At 38.4% G+C, this 25,375-nt stretch overlaps 1 protein-coding gene across 6 annotated transcripts in view; it reads right to left on the bottom strand.

Annotated features, from left to right (window-relative positions):
* Positions 1-25,375, bottom strand: part of CDYL (chromodomain Y like) — a 228,455-nt gene that overhangs the window by 133,717 nt on the left and 69,363 nt on the right. For 2 of the 6 annotated variants that reach the window (XM_073877530.1, XM_073877533.1), the window contains exon 1: positions 14,456-14,575. The exons of 3 other annotated variants lie outside the window; for them this stretch is intronic. In XM_073877530.1, coding sequence (XP_073733631.1) covers positions 14,456-14,560 — 105 coding nt within the window. In that variant the 5' untranslated portion in view covers positions 14,561-14,575. Of the gene's footprint in view, positions 1-9,942; positions 10,003-14,455; positions 14,576-25,375 lie in introns of those variants that run through there. One more of the 6 variants, XM_073877532.1, reaches the window with a different exon arrangement.

Here is a 25,375-nt window from a genome sequence, read left to right as displayed (position 1 = left end):
GGAGATGGATACTTGACTCCAACAAAAGCTGAAAATGTGCATGGCTTCTGATCCAGTAATTTCACACAATTTTCAAACAAACAAAAACCTCTCTTAAAAGGGGGAGGACAATCAGAGAAACTGTGTAACTTTAATTAAGACTTTTACGGAAAGGGGCGCCTGGGTGGCTCGGTTGTTAAGCATCTGCCTTCGGCTCAGGTCATGATCCTAGGGTCCTGGGATCGAGCCCTACATCAGGGCTCCCTGCTCCGCGGGAAGCCTGCTTCTCCCTCTCCCACTCCCCATGCTTGTGTTCCCTCTCTCACTGTGTCTCTCTCTGTCAAATAAATAAAATCTTAAAAAAAAAAAAAAGACCTTTATGGAAAGAGCATACAGTTCCATACATGACTGTTAGAAAGGCTCTCATTGAAATTAGGTAGTTCCCAGGTGTTCCCATGATTGTTACACTCCATAATTCATATGTGACATACTCTTTTGCAGGTATCATAATTACAAAAGGAAAATGTAATTAAAAAATAAATTGCCGATAAGGGGTAAGTAGATTTTGAAATATTGTAAGTATGATATAAAACACTTATTGGTTACATTTATAAAATAACTTTAATGATATGGGGAAATGCTCATAATCTGCAGAAAGCAGAACACAGATACGTAAGGACAATCATGTTAAATGTGGCTGTACGCAAACTGGATGGGCACATGGAGGGAGTAAGACTGGAACCTCGGCAGGTCTATCTCAGACCTATCCTTGTATATCACTTATACTGTCTCTACTAAAATATACAGTTGTTGGCTTGTTAATGTTTTCTCATTACAGTCATTCCATCAGGCTAACTTTCTGCTCACTGAGAAATGAAGGTTGTAATTGCTTCTCCGGTAACAGTATTTGCAAAGCACTTAAAACAATATCCAGCCCATGGAAAATAAAAATAAATCTTGGCTAAGTATTAATTTCTCAGGGAGCTTTGTATTTTTGTCTTTGTAGAAGATGAAACGCAGCCCCTTTACTACCTACAAAACCCGAAATAAAACTTTTTTTTAAAGATTTTATTTAATTTGAGAGAGAGCGAGCGCACGCGCGGGGGGAGCAGCAGAGGGAGAGGAGAAGCAGACTCCCTGCTGAACCGAGAGCCAGATGCAGGGCTTGATCCAGGACCCTGAGATCACGACCTGAGCCAAAGGCAGACACTTAACCGACTGAGCCACCCAGATGCCCCATTCCAAAATAAAACTCTTAAAATGAACTTACATACACATACAAAAATACCCACAAAAATGCCCCAAAGAATTTTGACCAAAAGGAACAAAGTTGAGGGAAACTTGCATACTAGGTTATCAAAACATACTATGCAAGCAACTCTGTGAAGCTGCTGCAGAACAGATCAATTATTTAATGGAACGGAATAGAAACTTCAGAAATTTATGGAAACTTAATATATGCTAATTGGTAGCATTTTCAAACAGCAGAAATTCAACAACCTAGCGGGACAACTGGCTATTTCATATGGAAAATATTTTAAGTGCAATCCTTGTGTTCCCAAACTGTAAATATTATTCCCCAATACAATAAACTAGCTAAAAGAAAAACCAACCTATAAAGATATTAGGGAAAAAATACAGGAGGGTGTTTATCACGTCGCCGTAGGAAAAGAACTTCTTGACCAAGACAGTTAACTATCAAAACATTCTGTAGAGCAAAAGATACATATATCTAAGTTGTGACAGATAGCAGGTTAGGAAAAGACACTGTCAACATAGGACTACTATTTATAACATGAAGAATGCCTACCAACTGGTAAGAACATTAACGAGCAATGCCTTGGAAAAGAAAAAAATTTTAATGACCAAAAGAAAAAAAAACATGCTAAATCTCATTATTAAAACAATCACAAAGCAATTTTTTGTCCATTAGATTAACAAAACTTAAAGGCTGGTAATAATCAACATTGATCTAGCTATAGGGAAATAGGTATTCAATCTGAGTGTGCACAGCTAGACTATGTGGAAGGCAACCTAGTGAGCTAATGCAAGTATGCTGTGAAAGTTTAGGAGGGAGGAGGAGAAAACAAATGTCCCCTTTTCCATCTGCAAACATTTATTATGACTAGTGTATATGAGCGAGTACTACCCAAACTGGAGTTCCTACTGACAGGCTTAAAACGGTGATTCTGAGATCGAAGGCTGGGCAGATGGAACAGTGACACAAAGGGGAAACTGGGAATGTGTGTCAAGTACGGGACTGAGGTCTGTTACCACGGACCTGGCTGCTCTCTTCATTCTCTCCCACTTCTTCAAATGGATTCCACCTCAACTCCAGAACAAGCTGACATGAATCCCACATGGCAGATCCAGAGGATCTGCTCCCAATCCTAAATCTGCCTGTCTGCCCTACTCTTCTAATATTAAATCGTCATAGCTAGCTGAAGTAGAATTTCCTTGAATTATAAATTCCTTTGCTGTCTCTGGTTAGCACTGTCTGTACTTGATAGGACAATAAAACCCCCAGTTTCATTTTCTAACAGGTTCAAGTCAGTTCCTTAAGGGTTGTTTTCTCCACCAATTTATTTCAACTCTAAAATAATTCACTAAACATAAAAACAGTTGTTTACACGAATTTTAAGAAAATGTATTACTCCAACATTTTCAGGAAATGCTGTTTTATTCCCAAAGCTTTGCTAAGAAAAATTTATTTCCACTAAATGTGGAAATAAAGACAATTTGAATGCCACACAGACCTGCCAAAAGCTAATGCTCATTGTTATTAGAAATAAAAATACTTAACGAACCACAGCACTAACAATCCTGTTTGAGTCTGGGGCAGAAATGTGAAGACAAATTCCACCAAAAGGTCAGAAATCAAATAATTACATTCTATGAACAACTGGTATCAAACCAAACCTGGATAGCACAAAGAAAAAAAAATGTGTGGGTCAATCTCACTTATAGCAGAGACTTAACCTTTCTAAACAAATAATTTAGCTAACAGAATCCATCACTGGCAAAAGAATAAACGGTGACCAAGTAAGAGTGTGCCTCAGGAATACCAGGATAATTCTGCATCAGAAAATCTATCACTGCCATCAAGACGCAGGAGAAAACATATTATCAGTGAATGCTAGAAAAGCATACCATCAAATTAAAACCCACTCATAATTTTAAGAAGTAATAAAGGCCTCTTTGCTAGAAAATCTGGATAGAAGAATATCTACTACAAGGTATTTTTGGAAACTATCATACTTTAATGGGGAATTATCATAAGTACTCCCAATAAGTGAAGAAGATGACAGCAGTGTTATCTTATCATGCTACTATTTATTCAACACTGTCCTGGCAATTCTCAGCCTCCATTAGATGAGAAAATGAAAGGGATGTATAAATACTAGGAAAAAAGTATAAAACCACAATTAATTAGAAGGCATATGATTGCCTACTCAGAAAATCCTAGAGATCTAACAGATAATTAAAACTATTAGCGTCCAGCAGAAGAAGCAGGTACAAGACTGACATAAAAAAAAAAAAAACACCTCCCACAGATAATTTTCTATACACTGGGAATCAATTAAAAATCAATCTTTTCACAGGGATATGGTTGATAGTACTTTAATGGCATTGCATGGTGACAGAGGTTAAGCTACCCTTGCGGGAAGCATAGCCTAACAGACTTGTTGAATCACTATGTTATACATCTGAAACTAATGCAACATTGTCAACTATACTTCAGTAAAAATATATATAATAGACAAATTCAAAATAAACAAATAAAAAATATTTTCAAAAATCCAGCTCATAATACCTAGGAAAATTAGCAAAGAATAAACCTAAAAGAAAACAAGCAAAACTATAATGCAACCCACACATATGTATACAAGCATACATATATGCAACCAGTAATAAGCTTTATTAAAGGACTTAAGGCTGCAATAAATTGAGAGAAATACCATGTTCAGGAATAAATATCAGAAGGCTTAACTTCTCCACCCAAATTAATCAATGTCTTGTCATGGAAACTCTAAGAGAATTTTTCATAGAACTTGACAAACTATTTTACATTTCCTATAGAAGACAAATTTTAAATTTCTTTTAAAGCCAATATAATTTAATATTACAATAAGTGGGGAATTGGGCAACTTGATATGAAAACATATAAAGCTGCAGTAATTAAAACAATGCTATAAAGAATAAAGACTATGCAAATTGATCACTGAACAAAATAAGTCAAATTGATAGAGCCACTTTGCAAGGCAAATTTAGCAGGATCTTTTTTTTAAGATTTTATTTATTTATTTGACAGGGGGAGGGAGAGGGAACACAGGCAGGGGCAGAGGGAGAGGGAGAAGCAGGTTTCCCGGCAAGCAGGGAGCCCGTGGTGGGGCTTGATCCCAGGATGCTGGGATCATGACCTGAGCCAAAGATGATGCTTAAAGACTGAGCCACCCAGGCGCCCCTAGCAGGATCTTTAAATTAAAAATGTTCACACCCTTCCATCTAGTTATTTCACTGACACATGCACACCAGATATGCCCTGGAGAGTTCACTGCAACACTGGATGTCTCAAAAAAACAAAAAGCTGCAAACAACCTAAATGTCCCTCAATAGGGAAATGACTAGCCATTTAACAACAGTACAGAAGGGAAGTCAGGCGGCAGCTAAGAAAAGAATGAGACAGGACTACCATAACACCAACGTGGAGAGACTGTCTCTAGGGCACCTTGTTGATGGAAAAATGTTACAGCATCGGGCCATTTGTGTGAATTTTCAACACATACTGGCAGCATTTTCTATGTTCATTAATACAAGTAATATAAAACCACGTACTTCCAAAAACCCAAGGATCCTGTTAAAAGGCAGATTCTGGTTGACAAATGTATATAGTTCATATATCCCCTGCAGCGGCACTCCGTTGTTGGATATGCCATATTTCTGTTGTTTCCAGTTTTTTTGCTATTATAAATAAAGCTGTTATGTTAAAAAAAAAAAAAAGCAGATTCTGGTTCAACAGGTTTGCGGTGGTGCCTGAGATTCTGTATTTCTAACCAGGGCCCAGCGAGGAGCTGCTGCGGCTGGTCTGCGGACCACACTGTGTAGAGAAAGGTGCACAGATGACCCGGAAGGCTCCAGAGGAGCTGGAAACCAATGCTGACTGACTGAAGTGGGATGTGGTGGGAGGGAGACGACAGAGAGCAGTGAGATCACGAGCAGGAGTAAAAGGGGGCTTCAAGCCTTACCTACAGCATTTTCAATTGTTGAACAAGAATAATGTGGTTACACGTCCTGTGTATTAAAAGCTAGTAGACCATTTCTGAGTATACAGTTAACTGACTTCTAGGAATCGCAAGGTGGCAAGTACACAGAGAGGGTCAATTACCATTGGCCACCTCTGCTCTTCAACTACTACTCAGTAATTGGTTGGAAGAGAGCAGCAGCTGAGGGAAGTTAATTGATAACCTGGTGGTGACAGCCCGCCACCACTGCAGAGGTGCTTTTAAAAACACCATTTTAAATCTGGCGTTCTAGTCTTAAACTTTTTAAGTCTAATAAGTTTATTAAAAATAAACAACTGCCATTTCTACCTGAAGTAATATCCATGCAACATAGGAGTTTTTCACATGGCCTACTAGGCTTCATCTCTACCACATATACTTGCTAATTAATCCCTCCAGAGGAAATCCTTCTTAATCACTAAAGAATTAATGAACATGCAGAAATGTCCTTTCTGTAATGACAACTATGAAAAAGTCTCCAGGCCTGGCCCTTGCAAGTGAGGGGACCTGAATCTGAAGCTTCATTAGCTCCCAGGAAACTGGCCTCTCTATGGCTGACCTGACAAGAGATGGTATGCACTGACTAACCATTTCGCTATTTATTGAAGGAGCTGTCTGCAATAATTGAATGTACAGAAATGGCCATTCAAGTTAACATCGGGACTTACAAATTTTATTATACCTTATAAATTTTATTAAGGCAAAGAAAGATTTTGGTGGAAATACATTCATGAGATCATAATGAATTGGGAAAACTAAGTCTCAAGTCTAACAGTTAATCATTCCATACAGACATGGCAGTGATGAAATTTGAAAGAAACTGTGACTTCGTTAACTAGTAGTAGTCACATAATCACAGAGAATCATCAAAGGGTACTGTGAGGATCAAATATCTTTTAAAAGCAGCACCCTCTGAGAAAGCAGAAGATAATTTCTTTCTTTAAACTAACTCATTCTAGTTGAGGAATCATTTGGGAGCCAATACCTGAGTTGAGACTTTGTTAGGAAGTACACTGCAAACAGGGTACAGCAAAGGTTTAGCAACTGTGTGTTTAGAGAACAGTATATTAATTAAGACCTCAACCCCCAGGAAAGAGGGAGTCATTAGGGTAAAAATAAATGCCATAATCAAAGTCAAAAGACAATGTGTCTGTTGGGGGGAGGGGTCGTTGACAAAAAATATCACCAAAAGGGCTGACATCCCTACAATACAGAAAAACTCTTAAAAATTAAAGGACGTAGAACCGAACTCTGATAGAAAAATGGGAAAAAGACAGGAACAGGCAATTCACATAAAAAGATATTAAAAATATTAATGTACATATTAAAAAGTCACTAAAAGATACAAAATATCAAATTTGAAAAATTATTGAAACTCATTATTAGAGAAATTCAAGTTAAAAACATGGAGATAACACCAATAAAATAATTAGAAAAAAGTATGACAATACATTCTGCTGGTGAGGCTGCAGGGAAACAGGCCCTCACAGACCCTGACACTGGGAATGCACAGTGGGGCAATCTCCTTGAAGAGAATTTGGCAACAGCTAACGAGATCACAACTGTGGGGCACCTGGGTGACTCAGATGGTTAGGCGTCTGCCTTCGGCTCAGGTCATGATCCCAGGGTCCTGGGATCGAGCCCCGCATCGGGCTCCTTGCTCAGTGGGAGTCTGCTTCTCCGTCTCCCTCTGCTGCTCCCCCTGCTTGTGCTCTCTGTCAAATAAATAAGTAAAATCTTAAAAAAAAAAAAAAAATCACATCTGCAATTAGCTTAGCTTTCAACCCAGCAATTCCTCTTCTAGGAACCTATACTGAAGGTTTATATGGCTGAAGGCCATATAAAACTACACACGCAAAGGTTATTCATTGAAGCACTGTATGTAACTGCAAAATACTGGAAACATTCTAAATGCCACACACAGAAGGGTGCCTGAATTAACTATCAAACATTCACACAATGGAGCTCCTATACAGGTATTCTAAAAAGGGGAGATGATCTCTGTGAACTGATTTGGAATGACTTCCAAGATGTACTGACCGCTAAGTGAAAAAACGCAAAGCACAAAGAATACCTATAACACACTACTCTTCTTGTAAGAAAGATGATGTAAGAAAATACACATGTATCTGCTAACTTGTACAAAAGACATACATGAAGGAAAATCAGAAACTAAAGAGACTGGTCACCCACAGAGGGTGGGTGGAAAAAGAGTAGACAGCATGGCAGAATGGGAATGGGGTAGCAGGAATGAGTGGGGAGGGCCATCTCTCAGCATCCTCTTTCATACAGCTCCCACTCCTAGAGCCAAAGTAATGTTTCATACACCCCCAAAATAAACAATTACAATCAACTAGGATATGGGGGAACCTAAAATGGAATACGTGCAGGAACAGATGAACCTAACTATGTTACTAATTATTAACCTATAACTTTACTACACAGAAAGAGATGGAAGGGAAAAGTCACTTTGGAAAACAGTTATTCTTACTAGGACACTGTAAGGACAAAGACAAAAAGAACTGTATATAAAATCCATACATGAGTTTAGAAGTCAGCAAGCTTTTTCTATAAAGAGCCAGACAGTAAATATTTTCAGCTTTGCAGCCCATATGGTCTCTCTTGCCATTGTAGTGAGGAGAAAGCAGAGATGCTATACAAACAAATGGGCAAGCTGTATTCCAATAAAACTTTATTTACAAAAACAGGAAGTGGGCTGGATTTGGCCCATGGACCATAGTCCACCAATGTCTGGTCTAGTTAGTAAAGCTGTTTCTCACATTGTTTGGGCTAGCAATTCCAAACTACTAAAGTTGAGTGAATGTATTATAAAGGAGGACCAGGTTTCTCACTTTTGGAGGAAGAAGCCACAAATAAGGAAAGTATAGTTACAGTGAATGCTATGATGCTGGATTGGAAATGGAGGTTATCAGTATGAATTTGTTTTTTCAATACACACACAGATCCATGTAAAGATGTGTGGGTCTGTTGCGCAAGTGTACAAACATATATATATATAATATATACATTATACATACACATACATATACAGCTCTGTCCACTAGGAGGGTATAGACACAATGATGCCTCAGTAGCAACCAAGCACATCTTGTACCCAGACCCAGGTTTCTAAATGTCATTCTCCAATGAGACTAAAATCAGGACTCTTTGGAGAACTGGCTGATTCCAGTGCGGGGGCAAGGAAAATTCAACATGAGCCTTGAGCATCTTGTGGTGGCTGAAAAGTAAGGAAGTGCTCAAAAAAGGAAGGAGGGAGGGACCGTGACAAAAGAACACAGGAGCCAAACACAGGAACTTCCAGTGGCCAAAACCAGAACAACGGAACAACAGAATGGGAGTGTAAGATTATAGCCCATGGAATTTTTAAAACATGTGTGATTCCATAAAGACACAGACAACCGAACGTATACAGGGGGAAAGCAACAGCTCTTCCTTACAGAAAAACTCCCAACTAATAAATGGGAAAAGAAAGAAACAAGGGAAATAGAAATCACCATTAAACACTGCAGAAATAACCACGGCAGGTAAGAATCACCAATGGAGTGTTCAAGTCAGTGGGCAACAGTTCCATTTGCATAGTCTCAAAGTGACCTCCCCCAAAATATGTATTAATTACAACGTACAAAAGTGTCACCTGGCAGCCACCACCTTAGCAAGTGATCAATTTTAGTATCACCAGTAATAAGGTAACAACATCACATACCCTCCTCCTGATGTGATGATGCACTGAGAAGGTGGTATGGGCTGAACTGTGCCCCCCCCCAAATTAATATGGTGAAGTCCCCAACCCCTATAACTTCAGAAAGTGACTATATTTAGAGACAGGGCCTTTAAAGAGGTAATTAAGTTAAAATGAGGCTGTTAGGATGGGCCCTAATGCAATCCGACTGGTGTCCTTGTAAGAGCAGGAAATTCGGACCCAGAGAGAGAAGCCAGGAACATACATGCACAGAAGAAAGACCGTATGAGGACACAGAGAGAAGGCAGGCATCAGTAAGCCAAGGAGAGAAGCCTTAGAAGAAACCAAACCTGCCGATCTTGGACTTCAGCCTTCAGAGCTGCGAGAAAAACATTTGTAGTTTAAGCCACCCGGTCGGTAGTATTTTGTTATGGTAGCTCCAGCAGACTAATACAGAAGGACACAACATTCTTCATACGGAATCCTTGCCAAAATATGCACTAACCTGAATTTAATCGTGAAAAAACACACAGAAAACTAGAATTTAGGGACACTCTACAAATAACTTACAAATACTTTTCAAAGGTGACACGGTCAAGAAAGGAAAGACTATCACAGATTAAAGAAACCTGACGGCGAAATACAATGCCAAATCCTAACAGAAAAAAGACATTCATAGGAAAACTGGCAAAATCTGAATATAGTCTGTAGTCTGTCCCGATGCTGGTTTTGATAACTGTGCTGTGGTTATGCGGTTATGGAAGATGTTAAAATTCAGGAAATTGGGTGAAGGGTATAGGAGCACCCTTGACCATTTTTTGTAACTCTTCTGTAAGGATCAAATAATTCCATAATAGAACGTTAAAAAGAATTTTTTAAAAAATGTTGAGCCATTAAGGTATTTGGGTAGGGGAATGCTAGGAACAGTTTTAAATTTTAGAAAGCTCACTCGGGAGCAACATGGAGGAGTTATTAACTTACTGTCACTCTCTGCTCTGTCCTGTTTTTCTGACGCTGGAGCTGCATTCCTCCTCCGCCGGCTGCCGTGCTCGGGCTTTGCCAACAGAGGGAGCCGAAGGGCCACTGCCGGAAGGTACCCTTCCTCTTCCCATCTCCTCCTCCTGCTGCGGGGGAGGCACCCGCTGGGGAACAGGGGGTGCACACCGTTCCTCAGAGGTGGGCATCAGGCCAAGTTCCTTCCATGCCCTCCTGGTCAGCCCACGGGGCAGGAGCTGCTTTCTGCCACGGCTGCCTCCCCGGGCACTGGTCGTCCTCTCCACCAGCCCTTACCACTTACTGATGGAACTCCTGATGAAACTCCCCGCCCCAGATGACCCCTGCGACTTCTGAGTCCTGGCCTCCTGGCCTCCTGGCCGAACCATGCCTGATACAGGTCCTAGCACCACGCCCCCCAGCCGTCACACCAATCACAGTCCTTTATCCAACCATATTTCTTTTTCCTAAAGGAGCGGAATACATCTGTACTGCCGCAACAGCTGGATTAACGGCAGCATCAGGCTTGGTTTTAGAAGTTCAAAAAGTAAAGCAAAATTAACTTATCAGTTTAAAGGGAAAAAAAAAAGCTAATTCGCTGGCCGATTCGCATATTAATAGTTTTAGTGTCTTGTGATACGCATTAGTTTAGATACGTTATTCCCAATCAAAAGCACTTTCTAGTCTACTTTTGTGTGCAGTCTGACATTTTGATTCAAATCTTTATTCTAGCTAAAACCATTGTTAACCAATTTCTCTCTTTAATCATATTCAAAATAAACAGAACTTGGGGGGATGGGTTAGCCTGGTGATGGGCATTAAAGAGGGCACGTTCTGCATGGAGCACTGGGTGTTATAAACAAACTATGAATCATGGAACACTACATGAAAAACTAATGATGTACTGTATGGTGATTAACATAATAAAAAAAATCAGAACTTAATGTGCAACCCAATGTCGAATGAGTACAAACTACCTTCAGAATAGTCAAGGAAAATCTCTATCATCCCTTTTCTAAAAGGAAACTAAAAAAAGGTAGGAAAAGAGTATGGAGAATAACTTGGACCACAGGATAAAGCATGGAAATGAGACAACTATATATGCTAAATGGGCCAATAGTTCTATAACATTTTTCAATTTTATGTTTTCATTTAAGTGATGAACTAAAAAATAATCCAATTATTAAGTCTAATTAATCTTCTTGAGGGTTAATTTGCCACTGAAAGACATTTTCTCAAAGGACTGGGAATTTCTATAATTAGTAAGGGATGGAGAATGTATCTAGAGATGAGCATAAGAAATTCTTCTTTTACCAGCTGTTTGGATGTTAGTCAAGTCTGAGAAACAGTGCCAGAAAAAGATCAGAGGGAGCGAGTGCGGTGTGTCATTTACAGGGATGGGGAGAGAGTGATGGGTAGGTCCCACTAAGATTAATCATGGGAGACACAATTTGATTTTACTAAAAATCTGAACAAATCAAGCAGCATGACCCATCACCTCCTTGGAGGTGAGTACGCCTACAAGGTACTAGGGGTCAGAACTCCATTCTCCCTGGCTCTCAGACCACTGACCTGGAGAAGTAGAACGGTGGTATCAGGGGTCTCTGAGAGCTGAGCTGTAATTCCATTTCAATACTTAACTCTTTGCTTCAGCTCTAAACAGAGGTGATTGACATCTGCCTTGCAGTGATGTAAGGAATCTGAGGTACCTTCCTGGAGTCTTGCACTTCATCATAATTCAACAGTTAGCTTCTCAGTGTCAGTTACAGTATCCTTGTGTGTAAAAGTCAAAAGTGGATGAGGCAAGATCATTGCCAAAGACCTTTCTCGCTATGATATTCTACGAACTCATGAAACGTGGGGAGTGACCTGTATTTTCCTAGATCTAATAACACAAGTGTTATACTTCCTCTCTCCCTTTTATCTGTACTGGCTAGTCTGTAAGAGACCAAAAACCCAAGCTTCATGAAAATTACAGATCTTGAACTGGTTTCTTAAAGGGGAAGACAGCAAACTCCTAGAACCTGAACAGAAAACAATGGTATTTCAAAAACCACAAAGGTTAAGAGAGCAAAGATGTATGCTAAGCAACCAGACAGACAAAACATGGAAAAAAGAGACTAATTTCAAGAAAAAAAATGAAACTTTCATTTTCAGCAGAATGGTAGCAAAATACCTTACAAAGGCCTTCTCGAACAATAAACATACAAACAGAAAACTAAGATATTTTAAGAATACTTTTTAGAATGCATCACTCACAAGTTGGCAAGAAGAGAAACCTTCAAGAACATAAAGATAAGAATCCAAAAACCAAGAAAGGTAAGCCAAATCAGAAGCCAGATAAATCCCCAAGGGCATCCACTGATGCCTGGTGATCTAGAGATCAGGAGACAGCCCATGGGAAGTTATGTCAGAGGCCCACATACAGAGGTGAGATTGCAGGCTTTCTCTCAAGTGAAAGAGTGGCTCGAGAACAGAATAAGGAAACACATCTCCATCAGTCTCAGCTGGAGGAGGGGACAGGAGTCTCACCCACATTCCAGCCTTCAGAGCAGGATAAAGCCCTGCTTCACCTCAAGACGGAAGGAACTATGGCAGAATGAGGACAGGTTTTCAATCTCTCCAATGCCCTAATAAAAACCAAAAATCTTCAGTTATTAGCCAAAAGAAAACAAGGTACCCCACACCAACTACAGAATACTATTGAGAAAGGACAAATCACCAAAAGCTGCAAGACTGAGATGTACCAGGATCCGTGCAGGAAGAAAGAGAGGGAAGCAACAGGGCATCTGACTGATGGGAACAGAAGAACCTCAACCCTGTCAACAGGTACTCACTGGAAAACATGGAGCCATGGTGAGAACAGCAGTCAAAACTGGAAGAACTTCTGCACACTCGATTTGCAGGTGAACATAAGGAATCTAGTCACATCCAAGGGGCCTAGAGCTGTCTAGGCCGAAGAGCTCTTGAAACCAGCAAGCTAAAGTTCCCCCTCTACTAAGGAAAACTGCTGGGAATAGAATACAAATTGAGAGGGACAGAGACAGTGGGGAAAATGAAAAGAGAAAGTCCAGATGATAGTGGAAGGATAAGGACCACAGAACAGAGCCAGACCTCAGGAAGTCCCAAGCCGTATTTTCAAATATGACAGAAGAGGGAGCTCTGGAGCTGTGACGTTAGAAAACCTCTCCTGACCCATCCCCCTTCCTAAAATACAGAATGACTAATTTCAAATAAAAATGAATAGAAAAAGGATGATAGTTGAACTTCATACAAATTACAAGAAAAAAGAAAAAAAAAGAATGATGACTACAACGACCCACCAGCAATGAAAGCACAGCAGAAAGACATGCTCATAAATCAGGTAAACTGTACCCTAGTATTTCAAAACAAATGAAAAGAGTCAATTTTCTATAATGGGAGAAAGAGTGAAGAGGTCATACGAACACCCACAGATAACACTCATGAAAACTGAATTAAAAAAAAACTATCTAAAGACAGTGTTTACAAAAGCTAGGGAAAGGGTAAATCTCAAATGCTATAACCCTAAGAGGTAACAACTGTTGAGTATGCAGTTTCTTGACTTCAGAGCACCGCAAACCCCAGAACTATAACTGCAAAAGTGGTGGCAGAAAAAAAAACCCAAAGCCTTACTAAAGGTGCCAGGTATCAAGAGTTTAGAGTTGGGGAAGCAACCAGAAATTTAGTTTTCTGACAACACAAGAACTGCAAAAATGACACTCAAATTCAGAGCATAAAATGCTAAAATCGCCGGCTGACAGCTGAACTACATATGCTCAGAGGAAACCACAAACAGCCTGCTGAAAAGGCAGTCAGGGACCAGAAAGAAATCTTCTTTTGAAAGAGTAACATGGAGCCAAATCTGTGAATCTGATGCTTTTTCCCAATTGTGCTCAGCTAAGGTAGTAGAAAGCTTGAAATATCAGAATGGAGCCCAAAGCTGATAGAACAGTTAGAAACTAGGGAAATCCCCTAAAGAAAGAAAACCTCAGAGACTAAGTCCATCTCTATCCATATGCTTGCTGACTTGTAAATCTTACAGACACGGGAGAGACCCACAGAGCATCAGGCTAAAGAAACATCAGCAGAAAGACATAAGAACAGAGATCTAAGCAGCTGCATAACACAGGGAAAACTAAGTTTACAATTTGACTCCAAACAAGTTAACTGTACAATAAAACCCAATAATCCTCAGAAGAACACAAGAATTCAGAGTCACCATAACATACCTAATTTTCAACTATACAAGGAAAACAACAGGAAAGTGTGACCCATGAGCAGGTAAAAAGACTGTCAATAAAAACCAATTCCAAGATAGCTTGGACGTTGTATTTAACAGGCTCTGAAGCAGCTACCATAAATATTTCAAAAATTTTAAAAATCTGATGAAGGAATTGAAGGACAATATGGTATCAATGAGTAAACAGATAAGGCAGTATCAACAGAGAAATAAATAAAACATTTACTAAAATGAACTCACTAGGTTGGCTAAACAGATTGATGCGTTCTTCTGCCATCTGTTATGAACGTGAATACAGAAGAATCTGAATAAAAGAAAAAGAGATGGATGAAAAATGAATAGCATTCAAAACCATGCATGACAATAGAGGGCAGCATGATAACTGGAAGCCCAGGAAAGAAAGGAGAGAAAAGTATGTGAGGATGTAACCTCTGAAGCCCCCCCTGGAGCTCAGTGTACCTCAAACAAAATAAACACAAATAAAACTACTCACACACATCTTAGTCATACTGCTAAAATTCAAAGACAATCTTGAAAGCAACCAAAGAAAAAACATGTCATATACAAAAAAAAAAAAAAGAAAAAAAAAAGAAAAAGAAGAAAATGACAAAAATCATTAAGAATATGGTCTGACTTCTCATTGGGAACTATGGAAGTCTGAAAACACTGGGACCATATACTCAAATTGCTACATGGGGTGGGGGGCAGACCCTATCAACAAAGAATCTAGTATCCAGGAAAAAATATATATATATATTTTTAAGATGTTATTTATTTATTTGACAGAGAGACAGCGAGAGAGGGAACACAAGCAGGGGAAGCGGGAGAGGGAGAAGCAGGCTTCCCGCAGAGCGGGGAGCCCAATGTGGGGCTCGATCCCAGGACCCTGAGATCATGACCCAAGCGAAGGCAGACGTCCAACGACTGAGCCACCCAGGCGCCCCAGAAAAAAAATATTTTAAAAATGAAGGTGAAATAAGGACATTTTTTCAAATAAAAAACAATTTATCACCAGCAGATCTGTACTACCAGAAATGCTAAAGAAAGTTCTCTATTCCAAATGGAAATTACACTAGATGGCAACTTGGATCTACAAGAAAAAAGAGAGCCAGAAATGGTAATTATGTGGGCATATATAATATGTAATTTCTTAGTTTCTATAAAAGATGACAGCTTAAAGCAAAAATTACAACACTATTGTCGGGTTAACAAGGTATATGGACATAACACACAACAATACTGAGGATAAGAGGAAGAAATGGAAGTGTATTACTGGATATAATACAGTATTAGGACAATAACACTAAGAATAAGAGAAGAAAATGGAAATATACTACTGGGAAAATCCTGTGTTTTACTCAAGATGATTCAATATTACTACTAAGTAGACTGGAGTAGAGCTAAGAGGCATACTGTATTCCCTAGAGAGCAACATACACCACCCCCTCAAAAAAGCAAAGAAAACCAAGAGAAGAATTAAAATAGAATTTAAACACCTTAATACAAAAACCAAAAAAGGAGGGATAATGATGAAACTCTCTCCCTAAAGAAGCACAAATGAAAGACCCAAATACAACCATACCAATAACTATTTTAAATATAAATGTATTAAACTTTCTAATCAAGAGACAGATATCACATTGGATTTAAGAAAGCACAAACCCCAACTATATTCTAGTTCCCAAAAAGCCCTTTAAATATAAAGACAAAAACAAACTAAGAAGCTGAATAAACACATACCAAGACTGGAATTAATATGTTAACATAAAACAAAGTAGGGGCACCTGGGTGACTCAGTCCGTTGGCTGTCCAACTCTTGATTTTGGCTCAGGTCATGATCTCTTGGTTGAGGGATCAAGCCCCACGTCGGGCTCCACGCTTAGCAGAGTCTGCTTCTCTCCTCCCTCTGCCCCTCCCTGAGCACTCTCTTGCTCTCTCAAATAAATCTTTCAAATAAATAAAGACTTCAAGGAGTATTACTACAGACAAAAAGGGACACTGCATAATGACTTAAAAAAAAAGATTAATAGGCAGATATGCCAACATTATAAATATGCATGCATCTAATGACAGAGCTTCGAAATATACGAAACAAAACCAAAAATAAAGGAAGAAATAGGCAAATGCACTTTCATAGTTGCAGATTCTCTCAATGGACAAAAACCAGTACAGATAAAGAAGATCTAAATGACATCAACCTTAATTAGCTGATACTTATAAAACACTCTGCCGGCAACTGAAGAATTGCATAACCTTTTCAAGGGCACACAGAACATTCAACCAAGATGGATTATATTCTAGGCCACTACACTTGTCTACGATTCCAAAAGACTGAAATCTTACAGAAAATGTTCTCTAACTACAACAGAATGTCAAATATCAAAAATCAAAAATAAAACATCTAGTAAACCCCCAAATATCTAAAAATTAAATATCCAAATTCTAAACAACCCAAGGATCAAAGAAAAAAAACACAAGGGAAATTAAAAAATATTTTGAACTAAACTAAAATAAAAGCATATCAAATTTTGTAGGATACACCAACAGGGCTTTAAGGAAATGTACAGCACTAAATGTTCATCTTAGAAAACAAAGTCTTAAACCAATGGCCTAAACTTCATCTTACAAAACTAAAAAGAAAAATTGAAAGTGGAAGACGAATAATAAAGAGCAGAAACTGTTAATAAATTCAGCACTTTAGATAAAGCAAATTCCTTAAAAGATGCAACACCAAACCTCAATATAAAGTTTGAATACCTTTGTTATTAAAAATAGTGAATTTATAGTCTAATTTACCATAAAGAAAATTTCAGTACCACATGGTTTCACTGATAAATTCTAGTAAACATTCATGTAAGAATCAAAACCAACTTCAGAAAATAACACAACCAATTTCAGAAAATAAGGAAATGCTTCCTAACTCCTTTTATGAGGCCAGCATAATTCTGACATGAAACAAGGAGAGAAAATTACAGACCTATATAACTTATGAACACTGACAACAATTCCTCAAGGCATAAACATTAAAAAGACTAAACATACTCAGATCTAAAGTATATCACATCTTCTCTTAAACCCACTGTAATAAAACAGCAGAATTATCAAAGGTAAGAAATCTTAAACTACCAGAAACTCAAATGACCTATAAAGGAAATAAGGAAAAATTTTTCATCAGCTACAAAACTAATAAAACTTATTTGTCAACCAATAAAACTTATGCCCAGCTAAAAAGCCATCAAGAGTGATAATAGATTATCTTCAGACATACAAATACCAAGAATTTACTATCCCAAATCTTCATTAAAATAATCATTATAAAGACTTGATTTCATGGATATGCACTCAAGAGAACTGAAAGTATTATGTCCATGTAATAACTTCTACATGAATGTTCACTGCATTATTCATAACAGAAAACAAGTAAAAACAACTGTGTGTCAGTTGATGAGTGGATAATCAAAATGCGCTATGTCCACAGAGTATTATTCAGCCATAAAAAGAAATGATGTACTGATACATTCTACAACATGGATGAACCACGAACATATTATGCTAAGTTATTAGCGTATTATGAAAGAGATCAGACAGAAAAGATGACATACTGTATGATTCCATTTATGTGAAGTGTCCAAACTCATAAAGACATAAAAACAATAGACAAATTCATAGAGACAGAAAGTAGATTAATGGTTGCCAGTGGAGATGGGAATTGACAGCTAATGAAAACGTTCTGAAATTAGACAATGATAATGGTTTCACAGCTCTGTGAATATACTAAAAACTACTGAACTGTACACTCAAAGGAGAAATTCTATGGTATGTGAAGTATAGCTTAAAAAAAAAAAAAAGATAAAATTCAGGGGGGGAGCCCACAAAGAAGGGAAGGGATAAACAAGTATTCAAATGTAATGTTAGAAAATTTAAATAACCTGGGATTTACAAAAAAAAAAATATTGGTGTATTTTTCAAGGCTAGAATAAATACAAAACAATCTTAATCTAGTGGGGGTGAAATTGGAGATTTCAGTAGTTAGTAGTGTGTTGTGTCCTTGCTATATTCTCAAAAAAGGCTAACTTAACTATTGAATATAGATCTCATTTTTGGTACACTGAGAAAAACCTTAAAATTCTGGATGAGCATAAAATGAAGGAGTAGATATATTCAAAAGGTAAAGAATGCTGACATCCTTGTCACATTTCAGACGATGAGAAATTACTGAATAATTTGATTATTCAGGAAAACAGTTAAGCAGAATTTAAAGAAATTAATGGTAACCACAAGGTCAAAGAATCTGTATCTTCCAAACCAGCAAAAGAATAACCAGCAAATCCATACAGAATATTCTCTCAAACTAACAGCTGAAAAGAAAAAAATACACAAAGAAGGATAAACAGCAAACATTAACAGGTCCAAATATTTCATAAATCGTAACAAATATATGAAACTCATAAAAGACATCGCATTGAAGTTTTTAAACTTGCTATGTGTTGCTTACAAGACACTTCTAAACAAAACCAGAGTTTTTTTTAAGTTAAAAGGGAAAAAAGATAACTAGTAAATACTAGCCAACATTAATACAATAATTAAAGCAAGCATATATAACATATAAAAACAAATTTTAGGGGCGCCTGGGTGGCTCAGTCGTTAAGCGTCTGCCTTCGGCTCAGGTCATGATCCCAGGGTCCTGGGATCGAGCCCCGCATCGGGCTCCCTGCTCCTTGGGAGCCTGCTTCTCCCTCTCCCACTCCCCCTGCTTGTGTTCCCTCTTTTGCTGTCTGTCAAATAAATAAATAAAATCTTAAAAAAAAAAAACAACTGGGCGCCTGGGTGGCTCAGTTGGTTAAGCAACTGCCTTCGGCTCAGGTCATGATCCTGGAGTCCCGGGATCGAGTCCCGCATCGGGCTCCCTGCTCGGCAGGGAGTCTGCTTCTCCCTCTGACCCTCTTCCCTCTCGTGCTCTCTATCTCTCATTCTCTCTCTCTCAAATAAATAAATAAAATCTTAAAAAAAAAAAACACTAAAAACAAATTTTAAGGGAAAAATTCATTAACAGAGGAGTACTACATATTGAACAGTATAGTCAATACTTAATAGAACCCTGAACCAATACTGAACTCTAATCCCAAAATAGTTTTTTTTTTTTTTACAAGATCACAAAAGGAAACCTCCCTGATTTTCAAGGATTCATAAAGACCATTCTCTGATCATGATGCACTTCAATTAGAAACCAATAATGAAAAAGGTCTTTACCTTTAAAATATTTAATACATTTAAGTACTCAAATACACACAAAAATGCTCCTAAGTTTTTTTTTTTTTTTAAAATACTTTTTGGCTTTCAAAACATATGAATAGGGGTGCCTGGGTGGCTCAGTCCATTAAGCGTCTGTCTCTAGCTCAGGTTGTGATCCCGGGGTCCTGGGATTGAGCCCCACGTCAGGCTCCCTGCTCAGCAGGGAATCTGTTTCTCCCCTCCCCCCACTAGTGCTCTCTCTGAAATATTTAAAAAACACATGAATATACTAATCAAAAATATGTTTTAATAAACAAAGGGAAAATCTAAAGAGACTTCAGATTGAAAAAATAAATGAAACTTTTATGATGTGGCCAAAACTATACTATAGGTCATTTTATAGCCTTCATTAAAGAACAAGTGAGCTAATCGTTCAACTCAATAACCTAGGAAGAGAATCTGATAACCTAGAGGCAGAATGAAATAAAGAGCAAGAAATAAAGTAGATGACAGAGATATAATCAATAAAACTAAAAAGTGGTTCTTCTGAAGGTATATAATCACAGAATCAGTACGATTTTTAAAGGTTCTAAGAATATTCTAATATAAAAAACTTTAGACCACAACTGACTTAACAAATAGCATTACTAATCAATGAGAGCTGATTTTTAAATGGATAATCAAATGGTTCCTCTCCTATCTTAAAAGTCTGAACAGAGGCCCAGATGATTTTATAGGCAAGTAAACCAAAATCCTCAAAAAACAAAAAGTCCAAAGATTCTGCAACTGTTTCAGAATAGAAAAAAAATAAAGTTGGTTACCTCTCCTTCAAGTGACTCTTCCAACACTGATTCTGAAAAGAATGTAACGATGTACATAACGTAATACACTATGACTAAGCTGGGTTTATCTCAGAAAGCCAAAGATAGCTCAACATCAGAAAATATATTAATATACCATATCAAATAGTAAAAGTAAAGGAGGTAAAATGACAATCTCTAATAAATGCAGAAAGCACATTCAATACAATTCATTAACCATGTATGATTAAGAACTCCTCACAAACTAGAAATAAAAGAACTTTAACCATATTTTAAAAAAGCGTATCTAGCAATGACCTACAGCTTTTACTTAATAAAATTTTATAGGACTTTTAGGATTAATAATAAAGTCAGAATGCTTGTTGTTTTAACTTTTTATTCAAACTGTACTGGATGGCCCAGGCTAATGTAATAAGAGAAAAAGAAGTAACAGGTATGAGTGTGAAAAGAAAAATATAACTACCACTATTTGCACAATATGATTACATATGAATCTAAAAGAATCTACAAATTTTCAAACAACAAGATAGTTCAACAAGGTTGCCAGATCTAAAACAGACATAAATAGCCTTTCTGTGAACAAGTATTAATTTAAAAAATGTAACTTTAAAGAGATTCTATCAACACAGCGATTAAAAAGTATGGTTTCTAGGAATAAACCCAAGAAAGTCTGTACAAAACTTTTTTTTTTTTTAAGTTTTATTTATTTATTTAACAGAGAAAGCGCAAGTAGGCAGAGCAGTAGATAGAGGCAGAGGGAGAAGCAGGGTCCCCGCTGAGCAGGGAGCCCAACTCGGGATTCGATCCCAGGACCCTGGGATCATGACCTGACCCGAAGGCAGAGGCTTAACCAACTGAGCCACCCAGGCGCCCCTGCGCAGAAACTTTTTAAAAAGTTCGTAGCGTTACTGGAGAACGAAAAGGAGGCGAGAGAGACCGAATGACAGAACGTGCGTCCCGCCCCATGCTCTTGGATCTGCTTCCCTCCTGCCAACTGGGGAAAGAGTTCCAGTTAGTGCCCTCCCTCCTGCTTCCGATTTGATTCATTCATTCCCCCCTTCCTATTAGCTCTTTCCCATCATCACACAACACACTCTAAGTGCTCCTATCTTAAAAACAAACTGGGCCTACCTCACCCTCCTGGTTCCCTTTTTCACAAAACTGGTCGTGAGAGTTGCCTACAATCATCAATTCCTCCTTTCCCTTTCTCTCATGAGCCCAGGCCAGGCTCTCATCCCCAGGACGCCCCCAAACAGATGCTGCCAAATCTTAATCAATTCAGTCCGTAGCTGCAGCACAGAACACACAGGGTCATTCCCTCCTTCTTAAAATGCTCTTCACGTGGCTTCCAGGATGCCTCTCTCCCGTTTCTTCTACTTTCCTGGCCACCTCACTTCTCAGTCTCCTTCTACTTTACCTTTATCTCCCCTAAGCTCTACACATGATTGCCCCCAAGATTCAACCTTCACATCTCTACCTACGCTCTACTCCCTGAAGATTCAAAACCACATACGTACACTGATACCTCCCCAAATCCCCACCGAAGCATAACGCCCTCACTTCTAAACTTGTAGAGCCTGTCGCTGCTCAACCCCTCCTCCACCTGCACGTCTATAAAGCATCTCAAATTTAACGTGTTTAAACTCCAACTCCCATTTATCCAACACCAGCCCTCACCCCCAATAAAACCAAAGCTGCAGTGACACCTGCCTGAATAAACAGCAAATCCCATTCTTCTAGTTACTCAAGTCCCAAAACCCGGGTTCTTCCCATTTTTCTTCTCATTCCCTCATATTCAATGTCCAATCCAGGAATAAATCCTGCTCAGCTCTACCTTCAAAATACACCCCCAGTGCAATCACTGCTCACTTACCCCCTTCTCCCCCATTATCCCAGCACCCAGGCTTCAAACTACCATCTTTTGCCCGAATCATTCTGCCAACCTCCTAATCAATTTCCTGGCTTCCTCCTGGTCCCCCTGCAGTTTATTCTCTATATGACATTTTAAAAATGTTCATTTGATTGCATCATTCCTCCAATGGCATCTCATCTTAGTAAAAATAAAACTCAAAGTATTTAGCATACCTGCAAAGACCCTGCACGGTTCCCACTACCACCCTGACTTCATCTACCAGTCTCTCCCTCCGTCTTCAGACACACTGGCCTCCAGGTTGCTGCTCAAACTTACTAAGCACATGCCGACCTCAGGGGGGAATTCCTTTGCTTTCAAGTCCCAAGTGTCACCTTATCAATGAGGCTTTTCTCTAACAATTTACATAAAAATAACACACACCCCAAGCCACCAGCAGTACCCTAATCGGTCCGCTGCCACCACTAGAATATAAGGCCCCTGGGGCAGGGACTGTATCTGTTAGGTCCACTGCAGCATCAACCCCAACCCCAACGTGGCTTCTTGTGTAATTCAACGTGACGATTCCAATGTTTAAGTGGAAGAGTGTGCCACCAAGAAGAGCTAAGACATTTTTTAGAAAAACAGAACAAGATAAAGATATTTGGTAGGGCAAGTTTCCAAGACGTATTATAAGCCCATACTAATTATGGCAGCGTGGTGTGATCAAAAAAAGCCAAATACCAACTGAGCAGAAAGAACTAACCCACACGTAAATGAAAGCTTTACATTATGGCAGAGGTGGCAAACTAGTGGGGGAGGGATGGACTATTTAATAAATGGTGACAATAGGTTACCCACATTTTAAAAAGAAATCAGATCCCATTGGCTCAGGTCATGATCCTGGCATCCTGGGTTCGAGCCCCACGTTGGGCTCCCTGCTCGGTGGGAAGCCTGATTCTCCTTCTCCCACTCCCCCTGCTTGTGTTCCCTCTCTCCCTGTGTCTCTCTCTGTCAAATAAATAATTTTTTTTTAAAAAGAAATCAGATCCCAACTTCATATCATACATAAAAGCAGGTGGATGTTCATCCTGTAAGTAACAAACTCCTAGATGAAGATAGAAGATAATGAACCCGGGGAAGGAAGGATGTCTTCAATAAGAAACAAAATGGGGAAAATAAATGTCTACTTTAAAATGTAAAGCTTAGTTAATATGTAACTTTGTTACAGACTCAAAATTTTTTAAATGAAGACACATCACAGATGAGAAAATGTCCTCAAGATATGTAACAAAGATAGCATCCATTACAAAGAACTCCAACAAATCAGTAAGAAAAAGGCAAAAGAAAAATGGACAAATGGGGGAAAAAGGTGTTTATATAAAATTCTACAATTCCTTCATATTCCTTTCTTCTACTGAAAAGCATGTATAGAATTCTATTTTTATGAAGTAACTGTTCTCTGTATACACCCATTCTTCTAACTGTACTTATGCATAGAGATGTCCAAAATGGTGGTCCTGATTAGGGTGGTAGCTGATTAGGGTGGCAGAGCAAAGAGTAACTTTTCTTTCCCTCTTAGACTTCCCTCTTCTTTTCTCAGTAAACATACGTAGGGTCTTCACACACAAACCACAAGTTAAGGTGAGGAGACCATGTAATTTCTGACACTATGAAATTCAAAGGACCTGTCTGCCAAGCGGATGTCAGCTGGTTCAAGTACTGACTTTAAGAGGCCACACTCTTATTTCAAAGAGGCAGTTAACAGAAAACATTCCCAGAACTTTCTGTCTACGACTGCCCTCAGACACAGTCTTTTGAATATCCTTCATGGCGCCAATTCTTTACACCCTAAGGGAGAAATGAATCTTGGAATGAACTAACATAATTCAGAACTATAAGTCTAGTGAGTTATGCTGATGATATGTTGTAAATCAAAAGTGGCTGCCCACAAACAATATGAAGCATCCTAATAAAGAAACCCATCACTCAGGCCTCAGGTTTGTTCCCTCTGCATCTCATGATTCTCAAACTTTCTAATTTCCACATATTAAATCTATGTGGATCCCTATGGAATCAGTTATACAATGAACGGTGCTATTGGTGACAAAAATCACATTTATTTGACATTGTTCCTTTCTTGTTTCTGAGAATGTTACTGCTTTCCAGTGTGCATGAGTCTTTTAAAGTTTATATTGGACATGTCTTCTTTAATGTAGCCTCCAAACCCTTTACTTTGTTCTCTTTCTTTAAAAAGCATCATAGCAAACGTCAAATCATCGTTTACATTCATCTCTGAGGAAACTTTCAAATTCTCTTCCAAAGTGAACACCTGCTTATTTTTTGTGGACAAAAATATTGGACAAATGGAATCTCTGATCTTTTCTGTTTTCATCAATGTTTTATGCTTCATTATAAATACCTGTTTAACTTGAAATCTTTGATGACACTCAAAAATCACTATCCATGATAGAGCAGTAGGTTCATTCTCCTCGCAAATTTATTTAATCTCATGCAAAGCTTATTCATTTTCTACCCTATAATTAGCCCCTCATTTTTTAGGCCCATACAGGAGATTTTCAAGCAGCTGGGCACAGGAAGCCTACTGGCTGCCTTTGAAATTACAGGTAATTAGTTGAGCTTTCCTGTTCGGCTTCCACAAACTATCAGAAAATGTCATTGCTTTAAGTCACATCTGCTCTATGTTCTGCTTAATGATCTCAAGTATGGTGACCATAGAAGAAAAGGCAGATTAAAATATTGAACAGGATCCTGTCTATCTTTTACAATGGAGCTACCATCATCTGTTAACTTATACTATAAAGAGTTTAAGAAACCTTATAATTTTAGTCCTCATAGCAAGGAAAATGAGTGGGTTTCTCTTGGTTAAGATGCAGCTGTATGTCTTATAGGACAATAACATCTCCCACAACTTAAAGTAAACCCTAAACCACAGAGGTAATGCCTCCTGAACTCGGAGTTTTTATACAGCATGCTAATACAAAAGGTCACCTATGCATACTTAAATACAGTATTGAGTCACACTATCAAATGCTCATTAAAATTTATTAGGTAGAAGATTTTTAAATTTATCTTCCTATTTAAAAGATTTCATGAGTATCATTTGTAAACTTTCTTGAAGAAATCTTTCAAATGCCACTTCTAACAAACAAATCATTTAAGGATGTTTACTAGTTTTTTGCTAACATAGATCCAAAACAGATAAGGAGGGTGAAGACATCTTTCTGTTTGTTGCTC

Source organism: Callorhinus ursinus, unplaced genomic scaffold, assembly GCF_003265705.2.
Source record: "Callorhinus ursinus isolate GAN/ISIS: 27379988/994484 unplaced genomic scaffold, GSC_fseal_2.0 scaffold26, whole genome shotgun sequence".
Taxonomy (NCBI): domain Eukaryota; kingdom Metazoa; phylum Chordata; class Mammalia; order Carnivora; family Otariidae; genus Callorhinus; species Callorhinus ursinus.
Note: the sequence above shows the minus strand (reverse complement) of the source record. Positions and strands in the feature narration are given on the sequence as shown.